Genomic DNA, 14,810 nt, shown 5'->3' with positions numbered 1-14,810 from the left:
CGGACACCTTTTAATAAAGGAGTGAACGTTGATGGGCGGAGTTTGTGAAAACATGTAAAAACATTTCACTCACTCATCCTGTTTTTGTTGAGTATGGTAATACGCCTCACACTTGCAACCTTGCATTCCTTTCAATTCTGTTATAGGAACGTAATTGATACAGTGAAAGATCCTCATACATATACAATACTTGTTAGCACTACTTACAACTAGTCTGGCTGATCCTAGCACTTACCACCTGACTAGAACTGACACTTGACTGTTTAAAAACAGCACTCACTGATGCACTTATTCTCATTGTACTCTACCTTTTTTAAATTGTTATCAGTGCAATATATCAGAATAGGTTGAAGTAATAGGGTAACAGCCATTGGTCAAGTATTAAATAAAAAGTATTAAGTATTAAGTACGGCCACAATCCAGGCTGTAGGAGGGAGGGAGGGGATGTGCATAATGTGCTAATATAGCATGTAAACAGTGTAGCAGTAAAACAGTAGGCTAGTGGACAGTACGTACACAAACATGGAGAAGGTGAAGAGGCAGACAGACTATGCAGAGAAGCCTATCTCTCCTCTATACCCTTAAGTGAAGCATTAAACAGTTCTGCTCTAATTCATGCCAAAGGTGTTCTATAGGGTTGAGGTCAGGACTCTGTGCAGGCTAGTCAAGTTCATCCACACCAAACTCTGTCGTTCTTTGTTACAAGGACGTTTATTATTGCGTATTGGCAATGATAAAAGCTTGCAAGCATACCAACTTATGTATTTTGGCTGTACTGAAAGACCTTGTCTTCTATATTATTATTAGTGGAGTGGAGGTGATTATTATTAGTGCAGTGGAGGTGAGGGCTACTTATTGGACCACAGAACTAAGCTGCAGTGTGTCTAGCCTGGGAGTGTTTACCAGTCCTCCGCATGGACATATGCAGAAGGCAGAAGAAGTTGCTCAATTAAGATAGATAGATAGATAGATACTTTATTGATCCCCAGGGGAAATTCAATTAACGATGAATGGTTAAACTGAACACATGACAAGATGCTGCATGAGAAATGGGAGCACATAGATCAGGTGAGACCAAGACCAATTTGTTCGGCTCAGTGTGACCCCTGCCTGTGAGTGCAGAGTTCTGATGATGAAGCCAGTGACCTAACAGTGGGACAAGTAGGAGGTGCGATTATATAGGATTGCATGAGTTGAATGTTGTCTGCTGTACCAAAATGAATTTAAATATGATGCCAATTATTTTATTCTAAAACATACCTTAGAATGTAGTAAATTATTGCACATTTGTGTTTCAGTGTGTGTGTGTGTTTGTGTGTGTGTGTGTGTGGTGTGTGTGTGCGTGTGTGTGTGTGTGTTTGTGTGTGTGTGTTTGTGTGTGTGTGTGTGTGTGTGTGCGTGTTTGTGTGCACGTGCGCACATGTGCATGTGTGTGTTTGTGTGTAAGAGAGAGATGCATCTGGGTTTTGAAAATAGTCAAGAAGGCATGTTCCTTATAGGTACCAGGTTAGAGTAACAATAATTTCCATTAGTATAAAGCCTTGCCTAACTTCTAGATACCCCTTGTATAAAAGTCTAGTTCCGCCACTGTTTGCAAAGCCATTAATTTACATATGTTATATATGTTTGTGACCTTGTAATCTCTTCAGACTTCCTTTTATATCCAAGTACTGTACGTGTATGTATTCAACATATTTTTGTCATAGGCTGTAATCCAGTAGTCAAATGCTGAAGCTTATCAACAGCGGAGTTGATAACCCTGAGCGGAGGTGGCCTGGTACTATCACATCACAAGATTTGAGAGGTATTTATGTATCCAGTTCAGTAGGCCTAGTTACTTGTCAGATGGATGAATATCATTTTACATGTTGAATCATTTACTATGGGAATTGATGTTGTTTTTAACATAAAGAAGGAATAATGATTATACATATGACATAAAGGAATATGATCTCTGATATCTCATCTCTGATCTCTGATGTGGCTCATATTTTGATTCTGAACAAAGTCCAATCAGGAGGGAACTTGTACTACAGTAGTCTGACAGATAACGAATTAGAGAGCTGTGCAAAATGTTATTTTCTTTACCTCAACTTTGTCTGATTTAAAGCAGCTGCTTTGGTCTAAAACTAGTGAGCTACTGTATGAACCATAATGAATTTGAAGATGATACCTAGCTGTCCATAAAGCATACCTCATAAAGTAGCTAATCACTCCACAGCGTTCAAGCTCTGCACCACCTTTTAGGACATGTCAGTGCAATACAAATGGTGAAAAATACAAAATATGGTGAAAGACTACTGTACATCTCAAAATAATTGTGCAATCCTGTGGGAACTGCACAGAGAGTAACCCCTCCCTCATCCCTGTAAAGACTGTTAAGCCGCTTCAAAGAAGCATACAAATAATTACAACATAACATAAATACACAGAACAAATAAAACAGCGTACAGGACTGTTCCTAGCATATGTTGTAATTATTTGACTTTATACACAGACATTTAAGACTGGCAGCCTTAACCCTTTACCCCCCACAAGCACGCCATATGGCAACTGTGGCAAGGAAAAACTCCCATATTCCAGGAAGAAACCTTGAGCAGAACCTGACTTAATAGGGGGAGCCCATCTGCTTCTGGTTGGCTGCGCCCTCCAATGGCAGCAGATGTAGAATAATCTGAAAAAGTAGTCTACAAGATAAGATGAGTTAACTAAAGGCTTTCCTATACAGGTATGTTTTCAGATCTTTTTAAAAAATATTTACTGAACTCGCCTGCTTGATGTACAGAGGCAGTTTGTTCCATAGTTTTGGGGCACAATGGATAAGAATGGGTACGATTACAAGGATACAAGGATACAAGGAAGTTTATTGTCACATGCATATAGTTACTGGAAGTAAGAAATGCAGTGAAATTATGTCTGTTGTCAGCCTATTTGTGCATTTATGGGGGGGGGGGGGGGGTAAAAAGTGCAGTAGAAGGGGTTTAGTAGATTAAGTGGCAAGGGCTGCATAAGAAAGGTGGGGGAGGATTGGGATTGGGCGGGGGGCACCAACAAGGAGCACCCAAGAGCAACAGGGGCAAGGAAAAACTCCCTTACCAAGGAAGAAACCTTGGGCAGATCCACGGCTCAAGGGGCTAACCCAACTGCCAGGGGTCTTGGTGTGTGTGTTGGGGGGATGACAGGGGAGATGGGATAGTGTGCTGTGTATGTGGGGAGAGGGTGTGGGGACAGTGTACAATATGTGTGTTGGAGAAGCTTCCTCATGAGACAATGTGCTGTGTATTGGGTGAGGGGGGGGGGGGGGGGAGTGTACTGCAAGTATGGTGAAGGGACTTACTATTGCAAGCAGAGTACTGTATGTATGATGTATGTGAGTGATGACAGTGAAGATGTGTGTGTGGGCGGGAGGGGAGTGGAGCAGTGACTGTGTGTGTGTGTGTGTAGTGTGTGTGTGGGTAGGTGAGGGCAGTGTGCTGTAAGTATGTAGAGGATGTGTGTTGGAGAAGATCCTGAAGACAATGTGCTGTGTATGTAGGGAGGGGGGGGGGGGGGGCAGTGTGCAGAAAGTATGTAGAGGAGGCTTACTGTAGTAAGCAGTGTGCTGTATGTATGTGAGGTGATGACAGTGATGGTGTGTGTGTTTTTTTTGTGTGTGTGTTGGGGATGGGGGTGGGGTGGGGGGTGGGGGCAGAAAGGCTAGGCAATCAAGGACATGGGTAGATAGATGGAGGAGAAATCAAAAATAATAAATAAAAAGTTCTATGGAGATGTGCAAAAGTTGGAGAAAGTCAGATTACGATTACGATTCACCTTCGCTGGTAGACCTCTTACAAGTATAAAAGTTATGTCTTAAAAGCAAATCAGTAGATGAGCAAAGATCTTGTAGACATTGGTTACTTCTGCGTGCAGTCTTTGGTGCAATAGCTGTGTGTTTTTCTTTATCAGCTCTGTGTATGTTCACAACTGATGATGAATGTGTGTATTTGCATAATTGGGTAGCTGCACCTTCTTGGTGGCAGTCAAGCCTTAGGAGTTGCCATGGAGAGGCACTTTGGTCATCCTGATGCTGGCAGAAGGTTTTCCCAGTACTCCCGCCGGGAGGGGGAAAGAAACACCAAATCTCATTGTTCCCAGCATTACAGTGAATCATTGATGTGGATAACAAATACATTGCCTCAAACTTAATGTGACAATATGAAATGTGCAAAACACATTAACACTGAACTATTGAATGAATCCTGCAAATGCTGCAAGAGAGAATGATAAAACTTCTGGAGAAAGAGTGTAAGAGTGGCGTGCAGAAACATCACTGACCCTCCGATGTTTGCACTTACAGTATGTATCTGAAACTCTGCTCCATGACAATTACTGTACCATGAATTTGGTGCATTCTTTATATGCTGCTTGAGATACTGGGGTACATGTCACCTACAGTATGGCCCTGAGCAGTACAGGCTGTCATTGAATGACATACATGCAATTCATACATGATAAACAGGAACTTCACTTTCCATTCAAAACAAAATTCCTACTGTACCTCCACAATCCAAAAGTCCATTTTCTTTTTGTGAACATTTGGCCTTTTTCACAATCATTTACAAAAAAAACCCTCTTCGGGGGGTGCTGTGGCGCAGCAGGCTACAGCACCGTACATGGGGTCCAAGTGCCCACGGGGACCCCGGTTCAAATCCAACCTGCGGTCATTTCCCGATCTCACCCCATCTCTCTCTCCCACTTGCTTCCTGTCACTCTCCACTGTCCTGTCCAAATAAAGGCAAAAGAACCCCAAAAATATACTTAAAAAAATAATAATAATAAAATAAAAAAACCTCTTTAATGTCAATGTGAAAGCAGATCTCTACAAAATAATGTTAATTAATTAAACATACATAATAGAAAATAAGTGATTGTATTATTCACCCCCTTCAAGTCAGCATTTAGCAGATGCACCTTTGGCCACAATTAAAGCATTGAGCCTGCGTGGATAGGTCTCAGTTAGGCTTGCTTAATTTTTCTTTACTCCATTTTTCTTTGCAAAACTGCTCAAGCTCTGTCAGGTTGGAAGGGGATCGGGTGTGAAAAGCCCTTTTTAAGTCCAGCAACAGATTTTCTATAGGATTGATGTCTGGGCTTTGACTCAGCCTCTCCATAACATTCACCTTGTGGTCTTTAAACCATTACTTTCTGTGTAGTTTTCTCTTTATGCTTCTGCTCATTGTCTTGCTGGAAGTAAATCTTCTCCCAAGTCATAGATCTCTTGGAGACTGAATCAGATTGTCCTTCAGGATTTCCATATGTTTTGCTGAATTAATTTTACTTTTACCTTTACAAGCCTTCCAAGGCTTGCTGTCGAAAAGTATCCCCACAATATGATGCTACCACCACCATGCTTCAAATTAGGGATGCTGCGTTTTCGGTGATGTGCAGTGTTTGGTGTCCGCCAAAAATAGCATCTACTCTGATGGCCAAAAAACTCAATTTTGGTGTCATCAGACCAATGAACCTTCTTCCATTTGACCTTGGAATCTCCCACATATTTTTGGGCGAACTTTAGTCGAGATTTAATAAGAGCTTTGCTATTCACCCATAGAGCTTTGACTGGTGAAGAACTCGGGCAAAAGTTGTATGCATAGTTTCTCCCATCCCAGCTGCTTTTAATTTCTTCAGAGTTGTCAAAGGTGCCCTGGTGCCCTCCCCCACCATTATTCTTCTTGAATGGTCACTCAGTTTGTGGTGACGGCCTGCTCTAGACAGATTTGCACATTTGCCATATTTCTTACAATCCTTAATGATGGATTTCACTGAATTCCAGGGGATGTTCAGTGACTTGAACATTTTTTTGTATCCATCCCCTCACTGTTGCTTTCAATAACCTTTTCTTTGAGTTGTTTGGAGTGTTCTTTTGTCTTCATGGTGGAATTATAGCCAGGAATACTTATTGACCAATGACTGGACCTTCCAGACACAGGTGTCTTTATATTACTATACTATACACATTCACTGTACTCAGATTTCCATTTCAGGGGGAGACCGGGGCTGGTTGGAACAGGGGCAGGTTGAAGCACTGTTAATATCCAGGCTACTAGAGGGAGATGCAACAAAATTCCAACACTAAACTGACGGCCTTATTGAGTAGAGTAAACTCACGTATGTAATTGGTCTCCAGGTCATTAACCCTTTAGGTGAGAACAACATTTTAATTTTGTAGTGTCAAAACTTAGAATATGCACCTCCCACTAAATACATCCAAGAAGGGTAATAGTTAGGGATATAAAAAGAATATTCATTATAATTGATTGCTAGGGGACTCATTAATATCTTAAAATGAAGTTTGAAAACCTGAGGTGACTGATATTAGCAGGCAAACAGCATTTGTGCAAAAAAGTTTGACCTAATGTGGGTGGGGCAGGTTGCCACACTGATTTTGGGGTTGGTTCCCTATGGCTATTTTGTGACAAATCTATACACTTTGTATTTTACACATAAAAACATCATCAATCTTTATTTTAGCATTGTTGTTGTAATTACTGAACATAGTTTTACATTTGGAAGCATTTCAGACATTTTTAAACATTTGAAGTAAAAAGAAAATCGGTAGGGACCAAATTGGTCTTGACGGTGGGCCCTACTGAAGAAAAACACACAGGAAAGACATCAGCAAAGCCCTACAGGCAGTGATATAGATGAGCACTTCAAACAAAAGCAAAAGGGGTACTGCAAAGGACTATAACATAGGTGTTCCAACCAACCCCGACTACATGTGCCAACCAACCCCGTGCATGGGGCAGGTTGGCACACGTGCACAACACCACTTTAATCATATATAACTCAAAACAAGGGATAATTTGTTGACATTGAATGTATACATAGCTGAGATCCCAAGCTTTCAGTTAATCACACTTTGACAATTTCAACGCATTGTAAGATGGAGAAATATAGCCGAGAGTGAAAAGTGTTCCAAACAGCCCCGGTCTCCCCTAATTGTGAGACTGCACCAATTGGCTAGCCTAGAAATCTAGACGCACCCTAGCGGCGGCAAATTAATTTGCTCAGCCTGTACGTCTAGTACCAAACCATAGGGATTTCACAGGGCTCTATTTTGTTAGAGAGTCTTAAAGGAATTATCTGGAGTAAAATGCACTTTAGATCAATTTACGGATGATTGGGAGTACATACGTTGAGTTGACATCAAAATCATGTCATTCGGATGTGTTTTGAGAAAGTTCGATTTTATCGTTTTTAGTCAAATCTCGTTAGCGTGGAAGTGAGAAAGGCATATTATTTCGCCGCTGCAAAACGCTATTTTTATACCTCTTCTACAGTTCCAAACAACATTACACTTACGTGGTAGTGAGTAGAGGGTCCCTAAAGCCAAACCAAAGTATCCCGAGGTCTTTATGTGGTCGGATAGAGAGTCCAGAATGAATTTCATCAAGCCAGTACCTTTCCGGAAATGTTGCCATCTTTGCTGCCATCCTTAGGGGAAAGTCTGTAGGAGTCGATTGCCAAGTGTGCTCTGGAAATTCACAATTTCGTCACCGTTTAAAAAAAAAAAAACATAGTCCAGTATTTCTTTTGAAATTGAAATGAAGTTGTATGGACTGGACTATGTTTTTAAACGGCGACGAAATTGTGAATTTCCAGAGCACACTTGGCAATTGACTCCTACGGCATCCAAAACATATTGATGTCAATGGTGCATTTTGCCCATATTCAGGGTGGAAAGTGAAAAAGAAAGATTTGCATGAGACAAGTCAAATTGGTGTTTTTAAAAAGAAAAGATCATGGAGAATAAAGAAAAAAATATTTAAAAATTCTTTGTATATTCCCACAAGGTGTTTGGGTGCTCTGAAAATGAGAACCAAAATGATTTTTTAGACTTGTAAAGTCTGCTGTTCAGACCCTGAAGGAATTTATTTTCTGTTCATTGTTTTTTGTGAGAGTGTTTCTACTTATCTCAGTAAGGAAAATAAATCAAGAGCCTATGTTGAGTACAAATATGTCTTCTGAAGGCTTAAACAGAGCCCAGCCAAAAACTCCAATAAAATTTGTATCAACTTTGAGGGACAGCTATGACCATGCAGGATTATCCAGACCAAACGTGACGATTTTGCTACATACTATTCCTATTTATGTACCAGCATGCAAAATTTGAGCCTCCTACATGGTTTAGTTCTTGCGCTGTGGGCTTGTGAACTTTGACAAAAAAAAGAGGCCGAACAAAATCGACACCCCCCTCCCCCTGTAAAACTGGCTGTATCTTGGAAAGTATTGATCTTACATAAGAGTAATTTTACAGTGTGTCTCCTGGGTAACATAGGGGTACACCTGGTAATTTTTTTAGAATTTTTTGAGACCTAAGTGCGTGGGCCCTGGTTGAATTGACGTGGAATGACCCTACAGTATTTCATTCATTATTACATTCATACAGTAAAGTTATTTAGTGCTGGGAAGCACCTTGCACAGCTATTAAAAACAGTAGGCCTACCAGGCTATAAACATTTCCCATTTATATATGTTAAACTAATAAGAATTTAAATACATGTAGCATGTTTTGTGCTTATCCTATAGGCCTATAAGCCAATTTACTTTAACCTACAAATAAGCATCTCATAATATGCTAGTAATTCTACCTTTCTCATCTTCCTGAAAACAGGAGCGTGTTTGGCAGGCACTTACAATTTAAGGCTATTACAATTTAAGGCTATTACACAAAGTGTAGTGTAGATGTAATTCCGAGCCTAGGCTAGGCCTACTTTAACATCTTTGGAGATGAAAAGGGCACCTTTTTATAAGGGGAGAGGGTGAGCGTCACTGGAATTTGAGTCAAAATGTAAAAAAAGGCAAAAAGCCTAGCAGTGTCACTCCCAAACATTTGTTGAATTCGGAACATTCCACTTTAAAAGCTCCAAGGGAACGTTTTGACGTCACTCAACATAATGAAACATAGAAATGTACTTGTCCCATGCACAAATAAGTAATTTCATTGTATACTGATTAGCACAGGTGATTGTGCCAAAATGTGCAGGGCGCTGTAAATTCTAAGACATACAAGAGGCCAGCAATCACATTAAATGCTTTTCTTTCATTGTGTCTTTAATTATAAGTGCATTACTTTAAGCCTACAAGCATTTGCATTTTTTATTTTCTTGTGGACTTCATCACCATACCCCAAATACTGTATAATTTAATACAGTGGCAAAATTAATTTGAATTAGGTTGGTTAGGTTAGGTTGATATGTTTTGCCATGGTTGTGAGAGTATTGAAATCAGAATGAATGTCTTTTCTAGAATGCTGACATGCTTTTTGTAGGTTAGTAACAAATAATTATTGTTTTTAAATATACTGTCATTACTCGGAATAAGACTGTAAAGTGATATTTCTTTGCGATATCTGAACAAAGTATGATGCCATGTGCTTATTTGCCAGGCCTTGTAAAATTGTGTAAATTCTGTAGAGTCTGTAATATGACGTTTCAATATATTTGAATCAGAGCACAGGCATAAAGTTATAAAAGGCAGGCTATGTTTCTTAATGGAGACACAAAAACTCTTCAGTGTATGTAAGATATCTCAGTTTATTGGTTGGGGGACTGTACAGCACATAAGATTCATGTGAACACATCAGTGCATGTCCAGTAGTTGCCAATGCATACGGGCTGCATGATGAAATTGAAAGAAATGGCAGTTTCTCCCTTCCCTCCTACTCCCTCTCTCCTCCTCCCTTCTCTCCTACTCCCTTCTCTCCTCCTCCCTTCTCTCCTACTCCCTTCTCTCCTCCTCCCTTCTCTCCTACTCCCTCTCTCCCCGCGCTGTTCTTTCTGGCACTGCTACTTAAATGGTCGCTGTTTGTCAAGGTGGATGACGCAGCGTTTTAGGCGCTACTCTTGGCTTTCCTTTGCATCTCCAGCAGGTGCTGGATCTCCTGAGCGGACGTGGCCTCTGCGTGCTGGAGGAGATCGGCATGGCCCTTGGTCACCCCCCAGCCCTCAGGATGTGACATAGTGGCACAGTCGGGGCGTCCAGAGGATGGCCTCAGGGTCTCCCAGTAGTCTTTCCGGGACCTGGGGGTGGGGGGTGGGGGATATACATATGATATACATTCCAGGAATATACATATGTGCACATATTTAGTAAGATGGATGGGTATATGCTGAATAATTTTACATGTTGAATAATTTATAGTGCAAATTGATAACCATGTTGTTTTTCACATGAAGAAGGAATCCAAATAAACATATGGTCATCTACGCCATCTATATCTGTCGTCGTGGCTCAAATATTGATTCTTTAGTAAACAAAATCCAGTCAGGAGGACTGAGCTTGAATTACTCTGACAGATAAAAATTATCTTTGGTGTTTAGGTAGACAGCTGAGGGTAGTGTCTTTCCTAATCATCAGACAGCAGGGCGGAGACTAAATCAATAGCTGAGTCTGTGACCAAAACCAAAAGAATTTGGAGTATTGTTGAGAGATTAGATACATGGTCATCAGTGTGATGCACCTAAATTATACAATAGACAGCGCAAGCAGCAATATATCAGCAGTGAAAACTAGACATGAAAAATTGGCATTAGTCTCACCTGGCCCTGACCCATGGCTTGGTGTGCATTTCCAGACCTTTGCCCCACAGGTCATGCTTCTCGGACGCTTTGGGCAGGAAGCCTCTCTCTGGGGCCAGCTCCTCTGCCAAAGCGCGGATGTGATAGGCCTCAAACCCGCAGCAGCCTCCGATGTAACGGATTCCTACTTTGTACGCCTCCCTGGCATACTTCTGCATGTCCCACCTGGTGAGGATTCTGGGTTCCAGTGCTAAAATGTGAAATATGCAGTAGTGTCTCAGTTAGCTGAAATGAAACCGCTAATAACATATATATTTATAGGCTTTTTGTCTACTTTTGTATACAGTAAGATATAGTGTAATGCATGTAAATGATTTTGCTTAAGGCACATTGTATTGTTTACTATGCATTATACTACTTTGCACATTTCTTTAAGAACATGGTGTGACGGTGTACCAAAGGGGAACTCTGGGAGGTCGATGAAGCCCTGACGGTTGCAGTCTGGAGTGTGGTAGGCTAGGGGCTGGACCATGTAGTGGGCCTTCAGTCCTGCACGCTCTACCCCCTCTTTCATGAGCCTGACAGCCTCCACGCAAGTCATGGGATCAAAGTGGCAGTTGACGCCCACAATCTGAGCACCTGTGTGTAAGGATAGAGTTTTACATGTGCTAAGAAGGGCAGTAAATGTCAGGCCATTATCATGGCTGCCACCCAGCTTTTTTATGCTGTTGTTATCAGCAGTGAGGCGCACTGTAAATAGACGTACCTGCTTTCACCAGCCTGACAGCACAGTCACCAGGGCTGACACCGTTCAGGTCTCCCTCTGGTCCGATGCACATGCAAGCAGCCACTGCCTTCCCAGTGGTCTTCAGGACTTGGACTGCCCACTCAGCTTCCTCCACGTGCTCAAAGTACTGCCGAGCCAAAGGAAAATTTAACATCATAAATATATGACTTCAACAGTATGACAGGGGCAGAGAGTTCAAAGAGAGAGATTGCATTTATGGCCACAGTATCACAAAATGTATTCATAAGCCATTATGCATACAGACCTCTGCAATGAGGAAGTCCACGTTCTTCTTTATGAAGACATCGACTTGTTTCTTAAAGATGGCCTTCACTTCAGTCTCGCTCTTGCAGCTCAAGTAGGAAGGAGTCTGGCAGATGCCACCAGCAACCAGTGCATCTCCCTCACTGGCCACCTCTCTGGCGAGGTCACAGGCGGCCTCGTTGATCTGTTGGCCCTGTAATCCGAAGAAAGTAGAACACAGTGATCAGGGACTGTCGGTCACATAGTTTCTCAATGGCTTTAACAGAAGTACTGAGAGATAGCAAAAACTTACAGTGAGAGACACCTTCCAGCCTCTATTAACCAGTTTATCATCGCTGGCGTAAAATGTGAATGTCTGCATGACGTTTGCCCCAGCTCTCAGGAACTCCCGGTGGAGCTGGCGAACTGCAAGCCAAACACCATACTGTCATTAAGAGGTCACAAACGAGTAGGCATAACAGAGCCTGTCAACACATCTTTGCCAGTAATGTCTTTAATCATATGACATGGTTTATAGTCTAGCAAAGACACAGACACAACAGATGAACATTTGTCCCATGAAAATGTGCCTCAATTAAGACCAAAGATTCTAGAACAGAGAACAGCTCCGCTCTAGAATCTTTGATTAAGAATGAAATGGAAACTGTCCTGCAAGACTGGTTGTTCGAAAGTCATTTATTCGATTTGGACCAGCTGCTCCAGGGCCAGCTTTTAGTTGCAGCTTAACAGCCAGCAGTTCAGTTTACACTGTTGGAAAGAACCATAGAGGAATCTCACCAGCATCTGGATGGGTGCAGTTAGCCTCAGGGGTCCATGGTCCAGCCTTGACGTATCCTCTCTTCTCCAGGGCAAACACGAACCCCCCGTCCCCAATCACAACCTCTCCTGCATTCAAGCGCTCCAGAACGCCCTTTTTGGAGGAGAACATGTTTATTAACTTGCATTTCATTGAGACAACAGGTTTCCACTAAAAGGGTGGAGGTATTTCAACTAGGTCGGAGGATATTGAAGGCAGCCCCTTGCCCATTCATATTACTCAATCTCCTTAGGAGTATGACCACTCAGTATGACCACTGAGTATTATGGGAGATACTTATCTTGTTATCTTGAAATATATAATGGGAGAAATAGACAAAGAAAATAGTGGAGGAAGTAACTTTAATGCAATTTTACAACTTGTATAACAATTAATTAATACTGTATGGATAACTTTATATGGATAACTTAATTTTATAGGAAGGAAGGAAGGAAGGAAGCCCATTTTCAAGTAACAACCTGAACCAACCAACAGTTTTCCCAAATGTTTGAAAATAATTAACCCACCCGCTCAGACAAGGTGTGACTGACATCATCTCAGCCTACCTGGCCCACTGACAGACACTATTGAATAAGACATGCAAAACTGAAAAGGTACTTGTCAAGAGCTAAAGAGAGGAAAGTAAAATGTATACCTTCTTGGTAGGTGCCATATCTTCCAATTTCACGTGCAAACAGCAGCAGCAGCAGCAACAACCCCACTCAAATTCTGAGTCTTGAGTGCTGTAAACTTGTAGAAGCCATGTATATATTCCTGACAGATGGGTGGTTCTGATGTCATAACACCAAAAAGACTGCTGATTGGAACTCGAATATTTGTCCAGACAAATTGTGCAACCAAATGGTGCTAGATCCCTCCGCAACACCACAGCCTGAACTGGATCCATGCAGAATGGTCTGCCGTCACGAACGGCTGTATATCTGACCTTTTTTTATCCAAAAATGTGAAAGTTCAGGCTTAAAGGAAATCTATTTTCTGTAAGATTACATAAATGGCAATCCTCAAGATATCAACATGCTGACACACTGTCTAATTCAGAAGGCAATTGCAAAATACAGTTAAAATCATTAAATCAATATCAAGGAAGATAAAATTTGGATTATGAAGGAAAAATTAGCTAATCTTTTAGAAATAGAAAAGAAATCTTTGACATGTCTTATTTGAAATGATCAAACAGTGTATCATGGCCTTAGTTAGGTGATAGAAAGTATTACTGCCACTGGGTTGTCGTCTAGTGCACTAAACAATCTGTATCAACCATCTGCATGTCTTATCAACAGAAATGTTATTTTGTAGTATTAATTATGAAAGCCTGTGAGAATAAAACTACATATGCAGTTCCATTAGTTGTCTGTTTGAGGCTGCTTGAGTTAACACTACTTGGCAGCCTTCTCAGGATGCAAGGGGTCATTTCAGAACAAATGCTTGGTCACATGATTTCCTCATAATTTGCACCATGAAATGTCGGCCTAGATCCCAACTCCTGCATTTAACTAAGATCGTACTTTCTTCAGTCATCGAATACTGTTGGGCAAACACCTAATGACTCTCTTTCACAGTGAGTTTAAGAGTGACTCTCACTCTGTGCCAAATATTAAAAGGGACTCTTATCTCCCCCACCCCACCCCCCTCTCTAAACTATGGTGGGGACCTTTGGTCACTACCAGGTGTTTCTGGCCTTGAACACAGTAGCAGATTTTAAAAAGCTGTCTATTCTGGGTCAAACCAGTCGTCACACTATATGAATCGAGTCTCTGGTGTTTATCAACAGAGCCAAAGGGCACAATACAAGACACACTCACACACACACACACACACACACACACACACACACACACACACACACACAACCCCTTTCATCATGGTACTCGTATTACCACAGGCCTATTATATGTGCTTGCAAGGCATTTGCAAGTTGGAAAAGACCTTTTTTGTCATTTTTTCCCACAACTGCACTCCTACACATAAAATTGCAAAACAAAGATATTGAAGACATTAAGCACATTTACTGTTGCAAAATTAGAGCACAAAACACAGATATGATTTTGAAAGTCAGCTATGTTTGTTTTTTATTCCCATGTGAAATCGATGAAATGAAATGCCTGTAAGGGTGTGACTACAACCAGCTAAAGGAAAGTCTGGGTTCTTTACCAAGCAGTGTCAACTGGATCCTCCAGGCGGGAGCTATGGCCAGAGAAACACCAGGGGCATGCTGCAATACACAGTTCAGCAAGGCTGCAAGATTCAACAATTCTATGTACACAAATACCACATTTCACATTTCAATTCAAATCCAAAAGTTGAAAGACTAACAGCAAGACAAACATACATTTTACCGTTAGAATTATGGGTTTCTAAAATGACAAATTAAGTATTACTC

General features: G+C 41.3%; 1 protein-coding gene across 1 annotated transcript; it reads right to left on the bottom strand.

Annotated features, from left to right (window-relative positions):
- Nucleotides 1–9,558: 9,558 nt before the first annotated feature.
- Nucleotides 9,559–13,174, bottom strand: LOC121715062 (betaine--homocysteine S-methyltransferase 1-like). The gene is made up of 8 exons (XM_042100382.1): nt 13,065–13,174; nt 12,391–12,523; nt 11,906–12,018; nt 11,615–11,806; nt 11,329–11,476; nt 11,019–11,201; nt 10,584–10,812; nt 9,559–10,064 (listed from the first exon to the last, which is right to left on the bottom strand). The coding sequence occupies exons 1-8, from the start codon at nt 13,080–13,082 to the stop codon at nt 9,875–9,877; spliced, it is 1,206 nt and encodes a 401-aa protein (XP_041956316.1). The 5' UTR covers nt 13,083–13,174; the 3' UTR covers nt 9,559–9,874.
- Between the last annotated feature and the right edge of the window lie 1,636 nt (nt 13,175–14,810).

Source organism: Alosa sapidissima, chromosome 8 (assembly GCF_018492685.1).
Source record: "Alosa sapidissima isolate fAloSap1 chromosome 8, fAloSap1.pri, whole genome shotgun sequence".
Lineage (NCBI taxonomy): Eukaryota > Metazoa > Chordata > Actinopteri > Clupeiformes > Clupeidae > Alosa > Alosa sapidissima.
This window is presented reverse-complemented; position numbering and strand designations above follow the sequence as displayed.

Excerpts from the sequence above, each read along its gene's own strand:
- LOC121715062 (XM_042100382.1), bottom strand. Across the intron at positions 12,019-12,390 it reads CTGCACCCATCCAGATGCTG|TTCGCCAGCTCCACCGGGAG; the intron begins GTGAGATTCCTC and ends TTTGGCTTGCAG. Across the intron at positions 11,477-11,614 it reads TGGACTTCCTCATTGCAGAG|TACTTTGAGCACGTGGAGGA; the intron begins GTCTGTATGCAT and ends TTGGCTCGGCAG.